The sequence below is a fragment of the Ailuropoda melanoleuca genome, chromosome 20, assembly GCF_002007445.2.
Source record: "Ailuropoda melanoleuca isolate Jingjing chromosome 20, ASM200744v2, whole genome shotgun sequence".
Lineage (NCBI taxonomy): Eukaryota > Metazoa > Chordata > Mammalia > Carnivora > Ursidae > Ailuropoda > Ailuropoda melanoleuca.
The window spans coordinates 91,597-117,916 of record NC_048237.1 but is presented as its reverse complement, the minus strand read 5'-3'; the positions used below and the strand labels follow the sequence as shown (position 1 = coordinate 117,916).

Sequence of the window (26,320 nt, the reverse complement as noted above, 5' to 3'; positions counted from 1 at the left end):
CTTCAGATAGATGAATACACATGGCACAAAGATCAGAATGACCACAGTTAGGTGGGAGGCACAGGTGGAGACTGCCTTGCTCTGGCCCTGGCAGAAGTGAGTTCTCAGGGTGATCAGGATGATGGCTTAAGAGAATAGCAAGACCAAGAAACAGATGAGAGATAGCAGGCCACTGTTTGAGACCATCAGCACCTCTACTACATGGGTGTCCATGCACGCTAGCTTGATGACCTGTGGGACATCACAGTAGAAGTTGTCCAGTTCATTGGGGACATGGAAGGGCAGCTGGATCACCAGTGTGACCTGTGTGATAGAGTGGATGAAGCCCCCACACCAACAGGCCAAAACCAACTGAAAGCACAGCTGGCGGTTCATGACTGTCAGGTACTGCAAAGGACTACATATGGCAACATACCTATCATAGGCCATGACTGTCAGCAGTCATCTCAGGCTCCCAGAAAGTGCAAGAAGTAGATCTGGGCCAAGCACCCTGAAAAAGAGATGATCTTGCCTTGCTGCAGAAAATCTCCTAACATCTTGGGCACGGTAACACATCTCAGGCATAGGTCAATGAAGGACAGATGGCCCCCCAAAAAATAGTACATAGGAGATTGGAGCAGATGGGCATCACCTCGCATTGTTACCATTATCAAGAGGTTTACCAGAACAACAGTCATGTAAAATAAGGAAAATATTAAGAAGAGAAACAGTTGTAACCCCCAGGAAGATGATAGGCCCAGAAGAACAAATTCTGTCACCTTGGAATCATTTCTTTTTTTCATTGAATCAGGAATACCAAGTGACCTAGAGAAAAAAGAATCAAATCGCAACAAGAAAGACTAAGAAAAATGGTTGTATATATACATATATATGTATATATAATCAGATTTTGAGTTTATATGTTTATAGAATCATACTCTAAGATGAAAACCAAAGTTCAGTAAGGAAGGAAATATACATTACTGTATAAATAGAATGAGGAATAGTTTGCTTACCTTCTGACTCTTCATTCCTATAATGCTTTTAAGTTGCATTTAGAACAAACCAGAGAGGGAGGGAGACAATGAACTGGACATGAGATGATGAGAATGGGAAAATCATTCCCATTTTTATATATTTTTAATTTTATTATGTTATGTTAGTTGCCATACAGTACATGATTAGTTTTTGATATAGTGTTCCATGATTCATTGTTTGCATTTAACAGTGCTCCACGCAATTCAGTCAATTTTTTTAAGAGACAATGTTATAACCTCTAAGAGCAAGTGTTCTGGAATGAAATATCTAGATTCAATGCCCAGCTCTACCACTCACCAGTGCAGTGACCTCAGGCAAGGTATCAAACCCGAGTTTTATTCTTTGTTTACTCAATCTAATATAGGGATATAATATTGTCCATGTTTGTTTTGAGAATCAAATATAATCTATTTATGAACAAAATATACTTACATAAAAATGACTTAAGTCCCCAAAAGTAATGCAATATTTCTTTGTTTTAAATATTTATTTATTTATTTGCAAGAGTGAGAGAGACAGTGGGGGGTAGTCCAGAGGGAGAAGGAGAGAGAGAATCTCAGACAGACTCCATGCTGAGCACGGAGCCTGAGCCCATACCAGGAGTTAGATGCTTAACCAGTTTGAGCCACCCAGGTGCCGATAGGCAATATATCTTATTCATCTTTGTACTCACACCACAATGCTTACTATATGATTATTTATCAAATTAAAAGAAGAATGCTTTGTGCTATAAATTGCTATACTGTACAAAAGTTAAAAGCTATTATGAATGTACAAATTAGGAAATAAATCATTTAGAAAAGACAGAAAACTCATGCTTGCATTTATTTATTATCCCAGGTGACAGAGGATGGGAAGTTTGTAGAGAACAGGTATGAGGAAATAATATCTTTATCTTTAAAGTTAAAGGAATCATCAGACTCAAGATGAGTAGGACAGTGGCTGCAATACACTAATCACCAAAAGAAGAGACCAACACCATAATCCATATCACTGAGGCAGGTACAAAAGAGGTTCACCATGACCCGTTTCGTGGGAAAGGGTAATATGGGAAATCAGAATTATGCTGCTTTTGGATGAATGAATGAATGAATGAATGAATGAATGAATGAATGAATATACATTCATTCCCAGAATTTGGTAAGAATATCTCAGATTACAAATAAAAAATCAGAGAACATTGGCACATTCCTTCCCTTGAAGCAGTGAAAAATTAGCAGATGTTTCTCTCCCTAGATTAGTATAGTTTCAATGTAGAACTAGCTCTTGGTAAAATATTGATATAGACAAAATTTGCATTTTTCTGTCCTCAGTCCCTGTTACCTATTCCATGTTGCACTTGGTTCTCTCAAATCATTCAGGGAAAATTATGTGAGATAGTTATCAGATATTCCAAAAAGAAAAAAATACTTAATACCAATAAATTTCAGTTTATACAGTATTTCAAGATAAGCAAGTGAGAGAGAGATTCAGGGCCCAAGGTACTTTTGGATGCCTTGGTCACAGCATATATATGACCATCCTCTTCACCTGCCTCTGGAGTTAGATGCCCAGGTGCATCTAATTCTACAATCTGATAAATAATGGAAGGAACCACCTCACTCTATGCAACCATTTGGAAAACAAACAAAGTAAAAATAAATAAATAAAAACAGGAAACGATTTTCTGTCATAGGTAGAGTCCTACTTGAGCTCTGATACAATGGAAATTTTCTAATCTTCTTTGGATATACCAAGGATTGTGAATTTCCATATGGAGATGGCATTCTGGTGTTTTCTCCAATGATCTAAGATGTTTAATTAGACCAGGTCAAGCTCTCATTAAAATCTTCTATCAAATTTCAAAGCTCATCATTGGAAAACTAGGAAGAATCTGAGAAAGACCAACCAAAGTTATTTTTAAAAAAATTGAGAAGAGGTTTCTGAAAACAAGGGGGAAAAAACAAGTGGAAAAGCAGAATCCAAAGCATTGTTGTAATTTATGACTGAGAAAAAATGTGATTATTTCCTAATGTGAAAACAAAACATGTGAAGGGTAGTCACCTGCATTATACACATTATTTCCATAGCACAGGCATAGAGAAAGATAAGTTTGTACTAAAACAGACCATTTTAAAATGAAATAATCATAAGGGCAGATTAAATAAGAGTGTGTAAAAGATATTAAAACCAAGTTACCACAAAACATTTTTAAGTCCTAGTCTATGATCCACCTCTCTAAAGTAATATTTAATATTTGGGGACTTGAGTACAATAAATATTTTCAGATCATTCCTAGGACATTAGCATAATAGGATTTGACTAATAGTGATGTTGACATTATTAAATTTCAGGATACAGATACAGACAAGCATATATGTGAGTTGTAACTGAGGTATGGACTAGATTCCAGTTATTCTTAAATTTTTCTACTGACTCAAGAAATTTTCTGCCTTCAGATAATATGAAAACATAATGCCACCCAATAGGGAAAGTTCACTTTCAATGCTGACAAACTGCCATGCTTGACAGAAATACCTCTAGCTTCTACATTTCTGAAGTCTCTGGTCACATTAAGAAATTCAGCCTGTGAGTTCTTCCATGAAGGACAAAACAGCACCATCCCCATCAGCATGAAGGAATATTCATCACCTAAAACCACCTTCCACCACAACAGCCTTTCCTATGCCAAACTCCTGGTGGGATCTGAGAAGCAATATTCAGAAATGCCAGCTTCATTATCACTTTCCTAGCTGTAGGGTCAGACCCTCTCAAGGTTTTCATGCTTCACATTCTAAGAATAAACCAAGAATCCCAAAAGTCAATTAAAATGTCTTTAAGTTGGCAAAATGAGCCAAAGACATTGAGAATGCTTAATAAGAAATGAAAGTCTTTATGGAAGTACCCAATGCAGCATGGAGGAAAGAGGACATCAGCAAACTCTTTAAACAATCAAGGGCTATTTATGGACAGCTGAGCAACTACTCTAGTTTTTCTAGGCAAGGAACCAGAGAGTTCTATGCAGAAAATACTAAGAAAGGGAATAAAATTTTCCTTGTGGGAGTGGTTGTATTTTTTTCAAACTATATTTTGCTATTTTGTCTGTTTATTTTTGTCTGTGTTGAGCTAAGAGAATTCTCAGAAGAAATTTGATCACGACAATGACAGAAAGAGAGTTGCTCAAATGCCATGTGAACTTATTTTGGGGATATCTGTTGTAATTCTAATTTCTCTTGAAACACCAAGAAATGGACACCATTCATTGAAGATGATACCCATGATGGTGTTTCCTACTGAGAAGGACATAATCTTTCTGTTCTAATCTTTGATTGAAATACTGCATCTTAAATTTTGTTTAGGAGAAGTGAAGAATTTAGCAAAAAGCAACTGAAATAAATAAATGTAAAAGAGGATCTAGAATGAGACAATACTGCCACAAATCCAGTGCTTTCTATTACATTAAGTCGATCCTGTCTTGTTATCACCTTCCTATACCACAGTCCAACAATTCCCTGATGCTATGAGAATGCCATTGCTCTGTGAATGCTTCCAAGTGTATGAACCTGGAGCAACTCAAAGGATTTCTTAAATTTAAAAATAATGAATGTCAGAGAGGTATCAAAATGGCTTCAATGACAGAAAGAGGAGCAAGGGAGCTAAGTGGAGCTTTGAATAAACACATCTGAGAAACTTACATGACTGCATGTCAGGAGCTATGTGAGTTCAAGGAAGGAATATGTTATGCTGCTGTTCATCCCACCAATCTCTACAAAGTATCAGTCCGGCAAAATTAGAAGTTATCAGATGACCATCACAGTTGCCCCTTAACTGCTTCCTTATACGTTAAGCCCCAGTTGTGGTCTCACTGTACAGCTGGAAAGATCTCTTGTCCCCAGAGCTCTGGATGTGTCTGAGACTTTTATGGTCCTTATGCCACTGCTCAGCCTAATGAGACTTGGGATTCCCTAGACTACTGTTGTTGAATTTCAGTTCTTGCTAAAGCTGACCTTAGATGGTACAGGCTCTGAAACAGACCTTATTGCCTAACACAGCTCTCCCCTTTGCTTACTTTGGATCAATTAATTTGACACTGGATATGTTACCACTTTTTGTGTGTTAGTCTATAACTGAGTAAAATAATTCTCACTGTTTTCTGTCTCATCCATGGCCCTGAAGTAAGCAAGGCTGATTGATTAAATGCCAAGTTATCATCAGGAGCTATAGAAGCAGAAAAACTCCCTGCAAGATGTTACAGAGCCTTCACACAATACCCGAGTTTCTTGATGATGTCTCAAACAGCTTATTAATTGGTGCCTATGTATGAAGCTCATATGGAAAACACAACTGCTGTCATTAGTAATTGAATATTTTTATAAATTGTTGCTGTCAAAGTATAATTTTAATGTTATAAATAAATTTTTCAATGACATGATGAAAACATGTCAAAAATTATATTTAACTCTTCAATGAGGGAGAATAGGGTGATGAGGCCAGTTCAAAAGAGAATATAAAAATGTGATTTCATGTAGAGTATAAAAAAGAACATTGAAATAAAATTTCTAAGTTATATGTAAACTGGTTAATGTCCTAAAGGGCAATACAACATAAACCTTTGGGATATCCTTTCCTACCACACACACACACACACACACACACACACAAATTAACACAATTTAGCAGTTTTCTTTTTTTTTTAAAGATTTTATTTATTTATTTGACAGAGAGAGAGACAGCCAGTGAGAGAGGGAACACAAGCAGGGGGAGTGGAAGAGGAAGAAGCAGGCTCATAGCAGAGGAGCCTGATGTGGGGTTCAATCCCATAATGCCAGGATCACGCCCTGAGCCGAAGGCAGATGCTTAACTGCTGTGTCACCCAGGCGCCCCAATTTAGCAGTGTTCTATTACATCTATCTTCCCAGTATCCAGGACTGTGAGAAATAAATATCTATTCCTATGCCACCCAATCTATGGTGTTTTTGTTTTAGAAGCCCCCAAAGACCAAGATAGTAACTTCTATTTCCTCACCAGCATGGAGAAAAATAAGAGACGATACTTGACAATATCTTTCACACACAAGCATCTCAGCAGAACAGCAATAGGCATACATTATAAATGCCTATAGTCAAACACAACCCTTTAATGTTTCTTAAAGAGGTAAAAATATAGATGTGTCTTAACATAGTCTAAAGGTAGCTAAATGCTCTGTCAAACTGTTATTTGGTAACTATTTGATAATACATAAAATAAGAAGCAAATTAAAACTGGACCTCATAATCAATGTTTCTGTGTTCTATTTTATTAAGTGTTGTCCAAGTATCCAAATATTTTTCATTATATCAATTTACTGTTAGTCCAAGGTCTTAGGGTTAACAAAGGATATTGGAAATTATGTATCAGATGACATTCCAGGGGTGCCTGGGTGGCTCAGTCGCTAAGCGTCTGCCTTCAGCTCAGGGCATGGTCCCGGGGTCCTGGGATCTAGCCCCACATCGGGCTCCCTGCTCTGCAGGAAGCCTGCTTCTCCCTCTCCCACTCCCCCTGTTTGTGTTCCCTCTCTTGCTGTCTCTCTCTGTCAAATAAATCAATAAAATCTTTTTTAAAAAATGACATTCCAGAGTAACACAATTACTACTGATAACAGAAACATTTGTCAGAAATAAAATTCAACCGGGTGATGGGTATTAAGGAGGGCATATGTTGGGATGAGCAGTAGGTGTTATGCACAACTAATGAATCATTGAACACTACAAAAAAACTTATGATTTACTATAGGCTGACTAACAACATAATAAAAAAAAGAAATAAAATTCAATTTGGTTGAACACATAATAGTACATTTTTAAGAAATGCAAGATATGTAGAAGTAATGCTAGCTCATGTGATCAGTGAAACCAGTAGATGAAATTTATTAAAATCAGATTAAACAGTTTTTCCATGTGAAAACAAAGTGGTCTTACAAAAAATAAAATGCATATTTGTATTATATTCTAATTTGTAATAAAATGATGAACAAAAACACAGCTCTTTCAAAACTCAACTAGCCAAACCATTCTGATTTGTACAAGGAATCATTCTGAATAACTGAACTTGGATTCTTACATATAAATGCCTCTTAGCTAGCAGTTTCTGTTAGAAGTTGTTCATATATTTTTTTAAAAGGCTAGCACATTTAAATTATTAGAAATTGAATTTCTTTCTCCCCTCGAAATTCTTTCCCTTGTTTAGAATTTATGAAAGCACTTATTTTACTCTATGACCAACTAGAATTGGAGCTCCATTAAGTTGAAGAAACATTAAAATTGAATGTATGGATTTCTTATGGGAGCAAGAAAAATATTTGGTACTCATACAAGGAGGATAAAATATTTTGTCATTTACAAACACACAGTGAATTTTCTCCTACAGTTAACAAACCCAGCCATAGGTGATAAACAAATATGAACACAGATATCATGTAAAAACTCCTATAGGAAAAAAAAAGAATATGTATTTTCATTCAACAAATATTTATTGAGCTACAAATATATGCCAGCAATGTGCTAATGACTGAGGTGATTATGATTTTGAACAGAATAGAAGCGATACTATCCCTCACGGAGTAAGCATTCTAATATGAAAGACAGACAAGGTACAAAATAATTGCAGATTTTGATAACTGCTATGAACAAATAAAACAATGTGACAGAGAGCAAGTAAGAGGTGTCAACTTCAGAAAGCACTGTGACTGAAGTACAATGAATAAGGGGGAGTATGAGATGAGTTTGAATAGGTAGTCAGAAGTCAGAACCTGTAGAGTCCTAGAGGTCATGGTAAGTAGTTTTGGCTTTATTCTAAAAAGAGTGGAAAGAATTCAAAAGAATTTTTTTGAAGTAATTGAAATTATTTCATAAATTTTTTTTTACTATCACTCTAGAAGGATCAGATAGGTGAAAATGGGAAAGCAGGTAACTGACTGCCTTCCGGAAAATAACCAATAATATTAACACTAAGATATGCCAAAGGAAAAAGACATAAATGGATAGATTTGGTGTTTTTAAGTGATAAGATATTTTAAAAAGCATGAATTAATGTGAAAGCAGTAGAAACAAAGAGAAATGGACAAATTAAGATTTTTTTAGAAGTGGAAATGACAGGAGTTGCCTTAATTACTAATAATGGAAAACTATATTGTTCAGAATTACTACCAACAGGGAAAAAAAATTGATGAAATGCATCAAAAAGCTAACAAGAGAGAAAGCAACAACAAAAGTGGATTTTTTGGGTGATTCAGAACCCAGAAAATTAAACACTGGAACACCAAACTTTCATTTTTTTCTGAGAGCATTTCCAAATGTGGTGAATTTGGGGATTCATTTCAGAAGCTTTGCAAAAGGAAGTTAAGGCTCAGGGTCTTCCCTAGATGGGGAGCCTTATAGAAAATGCTCTTTTTAAAAAAGATTTTATTTATTTATCTGAGAGAAAGAATGAGGGGAGAGAGAGACAGAAAGAGAGAGAGAGAGCATGATCAGGGGGAGAGACATAAGGAGAAGCAGGCTCCCTGCTGAGAAGGGAGTCCAATGCAGGACTCGATTCCAGGACCCTGAGATCATGACCTGAGCTGAAGGCAGATGCTGAACCGACTGAGCCACCCAGGTGCCCCTAGGAAATACTCTTCATCTTAAACTGGGATACAAAGAGGTACATCTTTAGGATAAGTGGAAAACAGAACTACTAGGTATTTACCCAAAGAAAACAAAAACACTAATTCAAAAAAATAATGTGCTCTCTTAGTTTAGACAGCATTATATACAATAGCCAAGATATGGAAGCAACCTAAGTGTCCAGGAAGACAAATGGATAAGGAAGATATGGTATATATATACTCAATGGAATATTACTCAATCATAAAAAAGAACAAGATCCTGCCATTTGTAACAACATGGATGGCCCTAAAAAGCATTATGCTAAGAGAAATAAGTCAGACTGAGAAAGACAAATACCATATGGTTTCGCTCATATGTGGAATCTAAACGACAAAATAAATAAACAAACAAGAAGAATCAGATCTATAAATATAGAGAACAAACTGATGGTTGAGAAATGGGAGGGAATGCAGAGATGGGCAAAATGGGTGAAGGGGAGTGGGAGACATGGGCTTCCAGTTATGGAATGAATAAGTCAAGGGAATAGAAGGCACAGCATAGGGAATATGGTCAATGTTATTGTAACAGCGTTGCCTGGTGACAGAGGATAGCTGCTCTTGTGGGGATCGTTGCATAACATAGAGACTTCTCAAATCACTATGTGGTACACCTGAAACTAACATTGTGGGCCAACTACAAAGAATATTTTTAAAATTTAAAAAATAAAACAGAACTTAGTGTGCTTCCTAACCCAATTCAAATGAACTGCACAGAAGGGTGTCTTAACAATGAATATGGTAGGGCCATGGAGGAGAGAAAAACCTTTGAGAAGTCTGTACCAGACAGAGACACTCATGAAGGTAGCAGCCTTAGTATATATATTGGGAATCTCAGACTTTGCCTCTGCTTAACAATATCCCTACCAAAGTGTCCTCAGGTGCCTGACAGACACAAACACAAATCCTCCGGGAAGGAAGGTGTTCTCCTGCTAGGTCTTAGAGAAAACCCACAAAGAACTTTTCAAGGGCAATAAGCAGACAGAGCAAAAATTACCTGTGTTACTTTTCTATTGGCAACGTAATGTAACAAATTACCACAAATTGGTGGCTTAAACAAATTTATCATGCTATAGTTCTGAAGATTAGCAGTTTGACAAGACCTCTCTGGGCTAAAAATCAAGGTGTAGGGAGAGCTACATTCCTTCCTGGAGGCTCTATGGAAGAATCTATACCCTTCCCGTCTTTGGTTTTTAAAGGCTTCCCCTCTTCCTTGGCTGGTAGCTCCCTTCTTCCTTCTTCAAAGCCAGCAAGGGTAAGTGAATTCCTTCTCAGGCTACCATCTCTCTGGTTCCTGCAGGAAAGGGCCTACTGAGAGAAATGAGGACAATCCCCTGTCCTTAATCTTAATCACATCTGCAAAATTCATTTTGCCATGTGAAGTAGCAGGTTGACAGAGTTTGAATATGTTATCCTGAGGATTTAGGCCATGGACATCTATGGAGGCCATTATTTTACCTACCACAATATATCATGAAACAAGGTGCTATGCATGAGAGCCAACAAACACCTCAGACAGAAGAAACAGAACACTCAGACATCACACACTGGGCTTATCACACATCATATATAAAAGAACTTTCAGAGAAAGATTTTTTTTTAAATAATTATGCCTAAAGAAGGAAAACACAAAGTTTGCCTATTATCACAGTTAAGAAGTGCACATTTTCCACCTTTTCCACATTGCTTCTATTTATCACGTCTTTACCTTATTTTACCACATTATCCTTCACAGATATTGTTCTTGCTGATAAAAATCCTAGTAAGGAAGTTACCCTCCCATTCCCACAACATTCAAGATATAATCTCTTGTATCTGGTTTTCACTGTAACTGTTCAGAAATCAACTTTCTGCCTAATTTGTTTTTGGAATGCTAATCTGTTTTCCCCCTGTTCCTTTTCAGCTATTATTATTTTTTGAAGATTTATTCATTTATTTAAGAGAGAGAGAGAGAGAGAACACACACAGGTGAATGAAGTTAGGGGCAGAGGGAGAGAGTGAGAGAGAATCTCAAGCAGACTCCCCGCTGAGTGCAGAGACTGACATGGGCTCCATTCCATGACCCTGAGATCATGACCTGAGCCAAAACCAAGGGTTGGACACTTAACTGACTGAACCACTCATGCCCCCTGAGTTATTACTTTTGTCTTTAGTTTCCATTTTTTATAATTTGTATAGCACAAATTTTTAATTTTATACTGTTAGAATGTGTTAGACTTGCTCTTTGAAGTTAGATTTTTGTGCTTGACCAAATCTATAAAATTTTTCAGATATTAGGGCTTTAAATATCACTTGACTCTTCCTTTCTTTGGAATTGTCAATTACCAATGTTAGACTTCCACATTTAACTTCTCTTTCATTTTCTCTTTTTGTCTCTTCACAATGCATTAATGTCCATCTTCTGATGTAGTCTCTAGTTAATTTATTCTCCTATGTGCTCTCCCATCCACTATTAAACCTGTGCAATGAGTTTTTAATTTTCATTATTATATTTTTTATTCTGGATAGTTATATTTTCTCCAAAAAAAAAATCCCATATCCATTAACCAGTGTGTTGACACATCTACCTGGTGTCAGTGGATGAAAGTGCAACACCATAGAGAAGTTTAAATCAATTTCCATGATGGAAGAAGCTCTCAGTAGCTTCATGAAGGAAAGGTAGTAAGAGAAGTGATGTCTAGACTTTAAAAAAAATCAGTTAAAGTCCTTATCTCTTTCTGTTTTGTTAGGGTTGGGAGGGATGGGTGTTAAAGAAAAAAAATGCAGATCCCTAACTGTTATGGAGAAGAAATGCCTGCTGGCTGCTAACTCTCGTGGTGAAGCTGCAAAAAAGGGACTATGTCAGCAAAAAGTGAATCTAAATACCACAGAAAACAAATCTACATGCCAAATGTTACTGTCCACAAAAGCAGAAGAAAATTCCAGTGAATTTCCAACTTGTGAAATAGAAGGGAAAGATCTTTGCAAGCTTGATGCTCATAAAAGCATTTCCATCACAATGTGAAATTCCCTACCACGTTGCACACAAAAGTTGGAAAATCTTTCTTCACTTCATTACAACGTGGACATACTTCCATTTGGGATGGTACAAAAGCCAATATAGTAGGCAACCTATGATAGCCTACCACAGATGACATTAAGATAGAAAGAATGGATCCTAGACAAAATTAAGTGGGGAAATGCATCTTGGTTCTTGTTCACTCTACCTTTTGTACCCCCATTCCCAACACCCTATGCATGCGGTGGTTCTGCTACCTCAAACTGACTGCTGATGCACAGAGATCCCCACATTGCATGATACTGACCTATAAATGCTTTATATTTCAATTATTCTTTTTGCTCAAATACAAAATGGGAATGAGCATTTTATTATTCTGTATTACTCTGCCTGATCCAGAAATTCCCTAGAAAGGCATTCACATGGTGATATCTTAAAGATATATGCAGGAAACTTATACTCATGAAAAAAGGAAAGCTCTTTAAAAAAATGCATGCACACAGTAAAGCTTAGAAGAATATTGGAAATATTTGAAAGAATCTTAAGAGAACTCATCATGCTATGACAGCACAAAGCTAATAGAAATAGGGGTGCCCAGGTGGCTCAGTCAACTGAACCTCTGCCCTTGGCTGAGGTCATGATCCCAGGGGTCCCAGGATCAAGGCCTACACTGAGGTCCCAGGATTGAGGCCCACATTGGGCTCCCTGCTCAATGGGGAGCCTGCTTCTCCTTCTCCCTCTGCCCCTACTCCCCGGCTCATGCTCTCTTGCTCTCAAATAAATACATATCTTAAAAAAATTTTTTTAAAGTCCAAAGCTAGTTAAATTAGACCATTGATGCTGAAGAAACCCCAAAATGTGCTATAATGGATTTACTTCATGCACTAGAAACAATGGTGTCATTGTCTTTAATTTGTCTATTTTTAATTCTTCACAAGCCAGAAAATTTTTTTCTGTATCTCTCTGGAGATTGACTATATGGCTTTTTCCCTAGAGGAACCTTGGTTTTATAGAGTAAAGGACAATTCATAATTAGCTTTGAGTTCCGGAGACACTGCCACATATTCATTCCACACAACTGCTTATTTTTCCTAGTTGCTCTCCTGAAGGCACTTAATCACAGAAGGTAAAGGTAGATGCTGGCCTGAGAGACTAGCCTGCCCAAAGGGCTACTGAAGTGAGGAGTCTATTTTTTAAATACACAGGGGGCCAATCTCTGGAAATACATACCAAAAATATATGAAGAATAGAGTCCTCTCTAGAACACCATTTCTGGATTAAACATTTTATACAGGTGTTACTTGAATCCTTTCTTGCAAATTAAAAATTGGAAACAACGTTCAATATCTCACATGCATTATCTTCACGCATTTCCCCTAATGAGATTCTGGCAGTCGCTGCACAGTTAATTGTACAAAAGGGAGTTTGTCTTTCAGTGAAGGTCCTGGAATCCATACTTTTGAGACTGAGACTGAGAAGAAAGGACACAGCTGACCCAGTCCTCCCAGGCATAGCTCCCACATATGCAGAAATTACATCATGTCCCTACTTTTTTTTTCCCTAGAGAAATAATCCTAATTTTCTGTTGTTGTTGATAAAAGATCTGAAGGACAAAATCCAAATAGTTTCAATTCCTGGGAAACTAAGGTAAGTATAGATGAATCTGTTTCCTAAAATATTAATTTTTCCAGCTTTTTCACAACTCCAAGTAAGTTACAGTATGCTCTTTTGAAAATAAGAGTCCAGTTATGACAAAGAACCCATAGAAGATAATAAACAGCACTGAACCTATTGTTTCCCTGATTCCATTTTAGAAGCCGTATCTACACATCACTACAGGGTCCCAAAGAGACACAGAACTGAAGACAAAAGCTACAATACACAAATACTCTCCACTAGGAAGTTTTAGCAGGAAATGAAATTAGGAAAAGCAAATCAGTTTTGAGATGTTTCATGAGTGCATTTAAAAAATAAAAGAATGTTGGCTCTTCATGTTTTGTTTTTACACACACATACATAACCACACACACACACACACACGCACACACACACACACATATATTTAACTTGTGAGTAACCATGACTGGGGAAATCTCAGTAATGGTTTTATCTGGTAAAAATAAATCCCATGATATCACTGCAAGCTGAGAGTAGGAGACCCTAGCAGAAATCCTGGCCAAACTGGGGTAATGGCATGGACAAATTAAGAGATCTGAAGGACGTGTCAGACATAAATATACTTAATACCAACACTAGAAGACTCCTTGGGAAAAGAAAGTATTTCTTTACCTTAAATGAACAAACTAGATTAAACATTTTTTAGGTCTTTCTTTTCCCTAGGTTGGATAGATTTTCTTCAGAAGATTGAACATCAGAAAGCAGAGCATTAAATGTTTTAGAAGATAATCAACTCTATCTAGATCAGAGTGCCAAACCTTATTTCTTCTTAACTACTAAGTCAATCTGTCTCATTTGTTACTTCCTCCAGTTATATTTTTTCTAGGGCTTCATGGAATATTTGTCTTCTAATAATGCCTTTAGAGAGATCTGAATTGAAGTAGCAGCTATCCAAAAGAATAGCTCAAAAAAGAGGAGCAGAGTTGCTGAAAGAAAATACTTCTGGATCCAAAAGTGCTGCTTTACTGAGTAATTCGGTCTTGAGGGAAAGAAACCTGTCAGGACTGGATCTACCCACCCTAGCACCTTGGCCGTGTAGCTTCAGTTGACAACTAGGGTATTCAGACTGCACAGGACATCAAGCAGTCCTGGAAAAGCAATTTAGGCAGCTCCTTGTTCTGGTCCCCAGGTGTCTTCTCAGCAGTTTCATTGGCCATGCCAACAATCTTTCCTTCTTCTCTGTGGACAACTGAAACAAATAGACCTCAGTAGGATCCAAAGGAACCAGTGCATATACATTTTTCAGGTAGGCTGGCTCAACTTCAGGATCTCATATAGGGTGACCAACCATCCATCATGGCTCCCCTGGGCCTAATGGGCTTCCTGAATCACAAGACCCTCAGTGCTAAAATTGGGACAATCTGAGACAAAAAGGTACATTTGGTTAATCACATACCATATTGGTCTACCCCCTCCTCTTTTCAACATGCCCTTACTCTCATCTGCCACCACCACTTCCCTCCCTGCTACAAGGTCCTTTCCTTATATATGTGAAATGACTAAGGCTTCTAGATGGAAAACTGAATGAAGATTCAACTGAAGGTATAATGATTTATTCATTTAACAAGCAATCACATAGTAAATATTGCCTAAAAGATAATGTGTTAGATACTGAAAAGGAATCAAAGATGATTAACACTCAGTCTCTGTTCTCAGAGCTTGATAGTCGAGTAGGTAAATTAAGATATGTAAAGAAATATCCATGATACAAGGTGTAAAGGGTAAATTATTCAGTGCAGAAAACTACTACAGCTTTCAGAATGTCACTTCTCATTCATTCTAGCTTTACAAAATAATGTGTCCTTTGTTTAATATTGATTCAGCAAATATGTTGGCACACGTAAGAAGGAGACTGTGCTGTGCTAGGCATTGATAATATAGAAATGAAAAATACAACCTCTGCCTCATGAAGCTTACAGATTAAGAGATAGAAAAGCAACTTGTTATGATAGGGCATAGTAGAAATTTGCATATACATATATTGGATGCTATGGCAAAACAATTACTACATGATGGAGGAGTCTAGCAATAGTTCATGAAGGAGGCAACTAAACTAATAGTGTAAATTGCAAGTACAAGTTACCCAGACCAATAATAATAATAATAATAATAATAATAATAATAATAATAATAAAGTAAAAAGGAGGAAAAAGGGAAAGGAAGAACTTCAGAAGAGATGGGCAAAAAGAGGAAGAGAGAAGGAAAGAAGGAAGAAGGAACAGACACCTCAGAAAGGGAGAGCAGCATGTCATTTGGTGGAAGTGCCACTCTTCCTTTCTTATTGGGCCTAGAACTCAAAGGGGCACAGGAAAGACATGAGCTTAAATAAGTAGATAAAGATCAGATCGTGAAAGACCTTGTCTGTTATGCTCAGTTGTTAGAATTTGGTCTCATGGTGATGTCTCATTGCATCACAGCTTACAGCCTAAATGGACATGTCTGGCTCCAGATCTTCTTCTGAGTCAGTGAGGGAATTCATCCTTCTGGGTTTTTCCTGCAACAGGGAGATTCAGGTTGTCCTGTTTATGTTCTTCTCAATTGTCTACCTCCTGACTCTCGTGGGAAATGGAGCCATTATCAGTGCTGTGTGTTGGGACCAGCATCTCCACACACCCATGTACATCCTGCTGGGGAATTTTGCATTCCTGGAAATCTGGTATGTCAATTCCACTGTTCCAAACACACTGATCAACTTCCTCTCAGAGACCAAAGCCATCTCTTTCACTGGCTGCTTCCTTCAATTATACTTTTTCTTTTCCATGGGTTCCACGGAGTGCTTCTTTCTCTCAGCAATGGCCTTTGATCAGTACTTTGCCATCTGTCATCCTCTGCATTATGCCACAATTATGACAGTGCAACGTTGTTTCAACCTAGTGATTTCCTGTTGGGTGTGTGGCTTTCTCTGGTATCTGGTACCTGTTATTCTCATCTCCCAACAGCCTTTCTGTGGTCTTAATGCAATTGATCATTTTGTATGTGACTCAGGCCCATTGCTGACCCTTTCATGTGCTCCTGCCCCTGTGTCCAAGCTCATCAGCTATACCCTAAACTCCCTCATCATCCTCCTGAGCTTCTTTTTCTCCTCCTCTCCTATGTCCTGGTTCTATTTGCTGTGCTTCAGTTTCCCTCAGCATCTAGTCAGCATAAAGCCTTTTCAACGTGTGGATCCCATTTGTCTGTGGTGCTGCTATTCTACAGGACCATTATGGTGATGCATGTGAGCCCTGGATACAGCCACTCTACCCTGATGCCAAAGATCATGACCTTGTTCTATGCAATGGTGACTCCACTCTTCAACCCTTTGATTTATAGTCTCAGGAATAAGGAAATGAAAAATGCTCTCTGGAAAGTTCTGGAAAAGTTTAAAATTTCTTTAAAAGTCTTTGGCAGTAGACCCAGCAGAAGTGTGGAATAATCTAGTTTAGTGTGTTATGGGTGAAATGGCCACCCTTTTACTTTCACTCATTTGTGCAGTCACTCATCTGACAAATAGTCTCTGAAAGCCTCCTCCGTATTAGACACTTTGCTTAGTACTGGATTATGAAGATAATTCTGAAGATAATTCAGACACAGTCTCTTCCCTCAACTGGCAATCTAGTAGGGGAGGCAGGCAGGTAAGATGATAATCACCATAAAATGCAATAAATATCTTATCAATATATGTACCGGTTGTCACAGAAACACAAAGAAAGAAATATCTGATTTTGCCTGGGGTTTTGTGGTGGTTGAAATTAGTGTTAGGGAAAACTTCAGTCAATGCAATACTAGACATGTGTGCTCTGCAGTGGGGAGAGGGAAAGCCTCATATTTCTGTTCAACTTCTAGCTAGGTTTCTTTGTCAATCATCTCGTGATATCTTTGAAAGTGTATGAGGCTTTAAATCAGAAATTTGGATAGGAACTCAAACCTTCTATTAATCAACCATATGAATTTGGCAAGTCACTTAATTTCAGCTCAAATTAGAATGGTAATTCCTACCCCAGAGAAAATTAGTGTGTGGTTTTAATGAGATAATGTTATAAAAGTTGGAAAAAAATCCCAGGCACATAGAAAGCAGGCAATAAATGTTAGTTTAATATGGACATTGATGAATTCTGTGCTTTCGTGTTCCTTATCATAATCAGAAGAATTCTCAGACTCCCCCATGAAAATCACCTCCCATTACTTTTGGCAAAGCCCTTTTACAACAGATCTCCTCAACTTTTCTTGAGACGTGGAATACATTGCTTTTCCTCCTTTACACTCAAAGTGCCCTGTGATTAGTTTTGCTTTGGTTTGGTTTAGTTTTGGCGTACATACTTATAGTATTCGGGAGAATTAATCCTCAAACTGGGTTTTGTATATCCCTGGGAGTACATGAAGACTTTCTAAGAGGTACATAAACATAGACAGTTTAATTTCCACATCTTCAACTTACATATGTATGTTTTCCTAAATGTCCTGTGCCTAAGAACACATATGTTGTAGAAGCTTCATATTGTCTTATTTGACACATCTTTTGCAACCAGTCCTCCCATTTTAAATATAAAGCTTGCCTTTTACCTATTCTGATCTTAATATTTTACATTGCTCAAGTATACATACTTCTAGTCAGGGCATTAAATGAATAATTTGATATACTGATCTCTCTACTGAGAAAGTTAGTGAATGTAACTTTCAGAAATAAATCCTTTCATTACCAGGTGGTTTACAATTTGTTACCAACACAATCAAAGGAGAAGGACTTATTTTGGTTTGTTCCAAAGGAAAAACTGAGGTGAAGCCTTGGGTGTAGGTAGTTTATTGGGAATTAGTTTCAGGAACCAGGAATCAGGAATGAGAAGAAGCTACAGTAATCAGTGAGGAATTGAATCTACTAGAACCTCCGAGAATTGTCTGCCTGAATGGCATGAAGCTAAGGCATTTATCGACTAACTATGGCTGCACCTTAACTCCTTATGTTTCCAAAATACATTAGCTGGTATGCCAAGCCAGCAAGTGTGACCTCTGAAAAGGCCCTGGGAAGAAGGCAGAACAACACATGGGCATGGACTGAGGTGGAACGGATGCCATCAGCCTGAACCTGATCTCCCGAGGGATTTCCCGCCATCTGTACAGCTAAAATCAGAGGTAGATCAGGAAAACCAAAAACATTCAGCACAGAGCCTACTTAATTAATTCACTTGTGAGCAGATAATCACAAATAATGTTGTAGTTAACAGGCAGCATGGGGTAGTGGTAAGAACCAGACAGCTTGAATTCAAATTCTGGCTCCTCCCACCTGCATGACTTCATGTGTGCCTCCATTACCTCATATTTAAACAGGTAAATATAATAGAACTTTCTCCACAGTGCTGTGGTAAGGACCAAGTGAATTAATCTGCTTGCCAGGGAGCCCAACAAAATGTAAACACTCAAATATGTCCATCATTACAGAATTTCATGCTTTTGTCCACAGGGAATCTGTTCTCAGTATGAGCTCTCATTCTGAAGTTAATTTTCTGTCCAAAAGAAAATTCCCAATTACTAGAATGTAGCTGAAAACATGGGCATTGGGACAGAGTTAACTAGTCAAAACAATGCACACTCAGACTAGAGAGTGATAGAGTACACCAATAATATAGATATTCCTGAATCATGAAGCAGAAATGTTAGGGTGTTGAAGCAAATGCAGGCTTTCTCAGCAATACAACTGACAAAGACTATGTTCACATAAGTTAGGAGCAAATCTTGAATCACATATACAAAAAGAATGTCCTTACGTAAGAGAACATCAGACATGCATTAAATCATTGGTATAGTCAAGACACTGAAAAAACATTTTATAAACAAACGCATCCCAGAACAAAACAGATGATTATGTTATTATCATAGGCACTTATTTCATGAGAAGAAAGTAGAACTTAATATCAGATTTCTACTTTCAATAGTTTATTGTATAAATCTCTACTTTACTGAATACATCATATCTAAGATCATATACATTTCTCATTTTAATGCGTAAGTTGCCCTTTCACAGATAATGTGTTCTCTGTGTTCTTCAAATGCCTAGTTAACCTCTCCACTTCTAGTATTGTTATACATCATTGACTCTCAACTAGGAGTATCAAAATCAATAGGACCTTTTTACAGATTGTACTTGCCCTGAACCCTGTACCTGGAGATTCTAATTCAGAAGATGAATGATGGGTCTTAACATCAATTTTGTAAAAAAGTGTCTATGGATGAGTTTTGGATTTTCTTCCTTGTAGGCATTATGGCCGTACTCAGGAGAGCATTTGCCAATTGATGCATAATCGCTGAACCATCTTTACCCAATAGCAAGTTTACATATCATCCAGTCACAGGTTCTTAAGAATGGAAAGAAACTACTAGATAATCCCATTCAGCTGTACATCTAATGCTTCACCCAACAACTGGGTCTCTGACTTGTTGAATCCCACCCCACCCAGTGAGGAAAAAGCTATTTGATTTCTGCCCAAGGAAAAAACCCTTGTAATTATGTGTCATGATTGTGATGGATGTTAATTGGACCCATTATGGAGACCATGTTGCAATACATACAAATATTGAATCATTATTTTGTACACATGAAACTAACATAATGTTATATGTCAATTACATTTTGGTAAAAATTTTAAAATGTGTTTAAAAGTTTCGGGGACCTGTGGGACAACAAAATATATATGCTTATAAAATATATTAACAGATCAAGGCTAAAAGTCAACTCACATGAACATAACCTCTTTGTTTGCTAACAATGGACAATTAAAATCAAATTAGTCTAAATGACCATTATTTGTTTTTCTTGTTTTCAACCTAAGTCCTCCCATCAACAATATTGTAGAATAAATACCCATACAACAATATGGGAGGAAAAGCCTATGAATTTGGGAAGATTTAATCAAGGCAAAGCATATAAGAGGATGAAGAAAAGGAACTAATTGCAGTAGGTATGGGTGTAGAGAGCTTATTAATATTAAACTAGTCCTCTAGCTATTTAGTGTTTTAGGAATTCAGAACAGATGCAGAACGCTGGCCTGGAGGGATGGATCCTGAAAACATTTTTTAGAGTGATGTGACTTTAGGCATGAAATTTGTTAATATGATGGGTCTCTAACCTGCCTATTTCTTTTTCATTCTCTGGTGGAATAGAGTGGTGGAATGGATGGAAAAAAATGACACATATATAGGCTGCCTACATGAGACACACCTCAGAAGGAAAGACACAAACAGACTGAAAGTGAAGTTATGAAAAACATTCACTATGCAAACGGAAGCAGAAAATTAAAAAAAAAAAAAGCTGGGGTAGCAAAACTTGTATCAGACAAAATAGACTTTAAAACAAAGACTATAAGAAGAGACAAAGAAAGGTATTAAATAATGATAAAGGGATCAACCCCAAAAGAGGATATAATAATTGGAAATATCTAGGCACACAACACTGGAATACCTAAATACATAAAACAAATATTAACAGACAAGAGAGAAAAGTTAATGTGAATACAGTAGTACTAGGGAACTTTAACTCTCCACTTAAATTAATGGACAGATCATTTAGACACAAAATAAATAAGGAAACAATGTCTTTGAATGACACATGGGCCATGCTCCATTATCACCATAGATAATACAAATTCCCACTATCCTCTGTTTTCTGAAGCCTCCCTTTCTAGGGCTTCTATCCTTCTGCTTTCATCCGTTTCTACCACCCCCTATGCCCCTAGACAGCTCTCATCTTTAAAGTGCTCTGGGCCACCCCTGCACTGATTTCTTGATCCTATCTCTTCCTCTGTTGCTTTTGCTGGGACACATCTTCCCATACTTTCAAAGAAAGTGTCCTTATAGAGTAAATTTTGTAAATTTTTGCATGACTGAAAAGGTCTTATTCTACTTTCATACCTGATTGATGGTTTTGTTCTGTCTAGAATTCTAGGTTGAAAATCAGATTCAGGTACTTTTCTACTGTACTGAAGGGTCCAGTGTTGTTACTGAATACTCTAATGCCTTTTGGGTTTTGCATACTTTTTGTGGCCTATTTTTCTTTCTGTCCCTCTTAATAATTTTATAATCTTCTCAACCTCTAGGGTAATAAAATTGCATAATATTGTGCCTTAGTTATTGTTTCCTCATCACTAGGGTGGGCACTCAGTACACCTTCTTTATCTGGAGACTTAAACCCTCCTGCGATGAGTTTTCCTTTCATTGTTTCTTTTAAATTCTTCCCCTCTGTTTTCTCTATTCTCCTGGAACAAATATGAGTTGACTTCTTTACCTCTTATCTAGATTTTTCATAATTTTTTTCTTTTTTTCATTTTTTTGACTTTTTTAAATTCTACTTTCTTGGAGAACTTCTTTCCCTCCATTTTTCAACCCTCTATTGATTTGTCTTAATTTTATTTATTTCTCATTTTATTTAGTTTCCAAGTATAATTTTTTATTGTTTATTTTTTAAAGTATCTTTTTTAGAAATTTTTTATTATGTTAGTCACCATACAGTACTTTATTAGTTTTTGATGTAGGGTTTCACAGTTCATTGTTTGTGTATAACACCCACTGCTCATTGAAATATGTGCCCTCCTTAATACCCATCACTGGGCTAACCCATCCCACTACCCCCCTCCCCTCTGAAACCCTCACTTTGTTTCCTAGAGTCCTTAGTCTCTCATGGTTCATCTCCTCCTCTGATTTGCCCCCTTCATTTGTCCCTTCCTTCTAATGTCCTCTATGCTATTCCTTATGTTCCACATGTAAGTGAAACCATATAATTGTCTTTCTCTGCTTGACTTAATTCACTTAGCATAATCTCCTCAAGTTCAATCCATGTCAGTGCAAATGGTGGGTAATCATCCTTTCTGATGGCTGAGTAATATTCCCTTATATATAAGGGCCACATCTTCTTTATCCAGTCATCTGTTGAAGGGCATCTTGGCTTCTTCCAGAGTTTGGCTATTGTGGACATTGCTGCTATGAACATTGGTGTACGTATGCCCGTTCATTTCACTACATCTGTATCTTTGGGGTAAATACCCAGTAGTACAATTGCTGGGTCATACAATAGCTGTATTTTTAACTTTTTGGGGAACCTCCATACTGTTTTCCAAAGTAGCCATACCAACTTGCATTCCCACCAACAGTTTAAGCGGGTTCCCCTTTCTCTACAACATATCCAAAATTTGTTGTTTCTTGCCTGGTCAATTTTTGCCATTCTAACTGGTGTAAGGTGATATCTCAATGTGGTTTTGATTTGAATTTCCCTGATGGCTAGTGGCGTTGAGCATTCTTTCATGTATCTCTTAGCCATTCCTATGTCTTCTTTGGAAAAGTGTCTGTTCATGTCTTCTGCCCAGTTTTGATTATTTGTTTCTAAGGTGTTGAGTTTGAGAAGTTCTTTATAGATCTTGGATCCAGCCCTTTATCTGTAGTATCATTTGCAAATACCTTCTCCCATTCTGTGGATTGCCTCTTTCTTTTGTTGACTATTTCCTTTCCTGTGTAGAAGCTTTTTATCTTGATGAAGTTCCAAAAGTTCATTTTCACTTTTGCTTCCCTTGCCTTTGGAGAGGTGTCTTGAAAGAAGTTGCTGTGGCCGATGTCAAAGAGGTTATTACCTATATTCTTCTCTATGATTTTGATGGATTCCTGTCTTACATTGAGGTCTTTCATCCATTTTGTTTACTTTTGTGTAAGGTGTAAGAGAATGGTTGAGTTTCATCCTGTGTATAGCTGTCCAATTTTCCCAGCACCATTTATTGAAGAGACTGCCTTTTTTCCATTGGATATTTTTTCCTGCATTGTTGAAGATTAGTTGACTGTAGAATTCAGGGTCCCTATCTGGGCTCCCTATTCTGTTCCATTGATCTATGTGTCTGTTTTTGTGCCAGTACCATGCTGTCTTAGTGGTCACATCTTTGTAATATAGCTTGAAATCAGGCAACGTGATGCCCCCAGCTTTATCTTTTTCAACATTTCCTTGGCAATTCGGGGTCTTTCCTGGTTCCATACAAATTTTAGGATTGTTTGTCCCAGCACTTAAAAAAATTCCATTGGTGTTTTGATCAGGATGGAATTAAATGTATAGATTTCTCTGGGCAGCATAGACATTTCAGGATTACAAATATTTTCTCTGATCAATGTGAAGATATCAGTAGTTTTTAAAGTGAATTTTTTTCTGCATCATCTCAGATCCCACCAAAAACCGTGGGGCCTTCCTAAACTCTCACTTTTTAAAAAAATATTTTTATTTATTTATTTGATGGACAGAGAGACAGCCAGTGAGAGAGGGAACACAAGCAAGGGGAGTGGGAGAGGAAGAAGCAGGCTCCCAGCAGATGAGCCTGATGTGGAGCTCGATCCCAGAATGCCGGGATCATGTGGAGCCAAAGTCAGAGGCCCAAAAACTGAGCCACCCAGGTGACCCCTAAACTCTCACTTTTACCACAAATATCTTATGTGCGTTAAAGAATTTGGCACCAAAATTTTGCCCAAATGCTCTGGATCGATAGAGCAGATCTTACTAATCAGTGGGCTTCTGGCCAGAGTTCTAGCAGAAAGGCAGCCATTCTCTTTGTGATGTTCAAAGGCAGAAACTGAAAGACTTTGCTCTAAAATAATTTAATTTCTTAGTGCAAAGAGGTCAATATTCTGTTTGTGAAGCGTATGCCTGTGTGAGCATCTGAGAGTGAAAAGAGAGAATGGAGACTGAACCATTCCTGTCTCTTAATCTCCCTATTACTAGTCCTGAAACCCACCATCTCCCTTTTCTGGTGTCCTGGCATCTCAAACATGTCAAGGATTCTGGATGAGCAATCTGTGTATTTTTCTCCTCAGTATCCCCCTCAGTTCCTACTTTAGTGTTAGCCTTCTCTACCCAGCCAAATCAGTTACCACACTTTGTCTTCTCCTTTGCAAACATTTATTGGACTCTTTTGTCTGAAGATTCTCACTACTGTCCTGTTTTCTTTGTTACTGTGAGTCTAAACTTGTTTCCCCTTTATGGTTGTTGTTGTTGTTGCTGTTGTCTTATATAGATCTTAGGGGGGAAAGGGAAAACTAATGTAGCCCACAAATTTAAATATAAGTTCAGTGTATTTATTGTTTCAAATAGGTATTAATAAAAAGGACAGTTTGATCCCTTTTTGCAGAGGAAAGGTAATATGAAAAATAACTATAAGGAAATGCAACAAAGTATTAGTGGTGATCATGTATAGAAAGTTTGAGTGCAGAGATACATTACTTACATCCTTAATAAGCTGTAGAAATTAGATTAAATCCACTAAGAGGAAAAAAAAAACAGAAAAAATGTGTCTGATACCATTTTATAAACTATATGGAGGTGTGCTTAAGGCACACAGAAAATAAATGTTAGATGAAAATAATCAGGGCAGAATTCTTGAAAGACGTGAGTCAAGAAGCAAGATCTAAAAGCTCCTCAAAATAAAACTCCCTTTTCTGAAGTACTGAGGGTACCCAGCTATTATCTGATCATATTAAGAACACAACAAAAGGGGCACCTGGTTGGCTCAGTAGGTTAAGTGTCTGCGTTCCTCTCACGTCATCATCTTGGGTTCCTGGGATCCAGGCCCACATCGGGCTCATTGCTCAGCAGCGAGCCAGGTTCTCCCTCTCCCATTACCTGCTGTTCCCCTGCTTCTTCTCTTTCTCTCACTGTTTGTCAAATAAATAAATGCAATCTTGGAAAATAAAATAAATTTAAAAAAATTAACACAACAAAAAGAATCCATTTTGTCCTTTTGAAAAATTGAAAATACTTTTAGCCAAAAAGTTATAATACATCTCTTTGATTTAGTCATTTCAATAGTTCAAATGTCAATTCATTTTAGTAGCTTTAATGACTCTATTCTGTGTATTGCAAAAATAAAAGTAGGATACCTTTCAGTAAAAACAATATGTTACTGGGATGATAGAGTATTCAAATTTTCCAGTAAGTTCTTTAAAACATTGTTCCACATTGAAATATGTAAAATGTTCCTTTCCCCCTTGTACAGAGGCCATCCTTTGGGCAGTTTGTGAATTTACACTAACCTCTTAGTTGTATGCAGTGTATATTTCTATGTATGTACTTCTGTATTTGTTATATTGTGTTATCATTATCTCTTTGTGAATCAATTTCCCCTACTATATTAAATGATATTTGTGCAGAAAGCCTAGGAATGAAAGAAAGAAGGAAAAAAAGGAAGAAAAGAAGGAAAGGAGGAGGGGGGAAGAGAAGGAAAGGAGAGAGGGTGGGAGGGATATAAGGAGGCATTCTCTGGGGAGATACACTTCTGTTTTTAAGAGAAATGGTCAGATTCCTCAGAGTTATCTTTCTCTTGTAACCTCATTCTATTCACTATGCATTAAGAAACCTTAACTTGAGCTGAAGGGATCTAAAGCAGTTAAATGAGATACTCCCACCGTTTACTTTCCTACTTTAAAGTAAGAGAAGATAGGGGCACCTGGGTGGTGCAGTCCTTAAGCGTCTTCCTGTGGCTCAGGGCCTAATCCCAGCATTCTGGAGTCAAACCCCACATCAGGCTGCTCCGCTGGGAGCCTGCTTCTTCCTCTCCCACTCCCCCTGCTTGTGTTCTCTCTCACTGGCTGTCTGTCTCTGTCAAATAAATAAATAAAATCTTTAAGATAAAATAAGAGAAGATAAACCTTGACAGTATGGAAAGGTCTAAGTTTAGCCCACCTAAAGAAAGAAAAAGAAAATTGTCTCAAATTTTTGCCTGTTCAAGGAAAACTTACAAGAGAGTTGAATTTTGGAGGCTATTCCTTAAACTTATTACTAAGTTACAGACCACTGAATGTATCAGCTACTTCTCTGATTTTGCAATTCTGATGAGCTATCCTGCCTGCTTTTCCTTCAAGGAGACCTTGCAACTCCATATCCGTTTTATGGCATTCTTTACATACTCATTCCTCAGAGTGTAGATGAGTGGGTTTAACATTGGGGTGATGGTAGTATAGAACACAGACACAGCCTTATT

At 37.4% G+C, this 26,320-nt stretch overlaps 1 protein-coding gene and 1 pseudogene across 1 annotated transcript; one reads left to right on the top strand and one right to left on the bottom strand.

Annotated features, from left to right (window-relative positions):
• Nucleotides 1–6: 6 nt before the first annotated feature.
• On the bottom strand, nt 7–782 carry LOC109488751 (annotated as a pseudogene).
• A 14,996-nt stretch (nt 783–15,778) lies between these two features.
• LOC100468466 (olfactory receptor 11H2-like) lies at nt 15,779–16,701 on the top strand (the record flags this gene model as incomplete). The annotated part of the gene is given in 2 exon segments (XM_011218254.3): nt 15,779–16,427; nt 16,430–16,701. Coding segments are annotated over 2 exon segments (921 nt in total), but the record flags the coding sequence as incomplete, so codon positions are not given.
• Between the last annotated feature and the right edge of the window lie 9,619 nt (nt 16,702–26,320).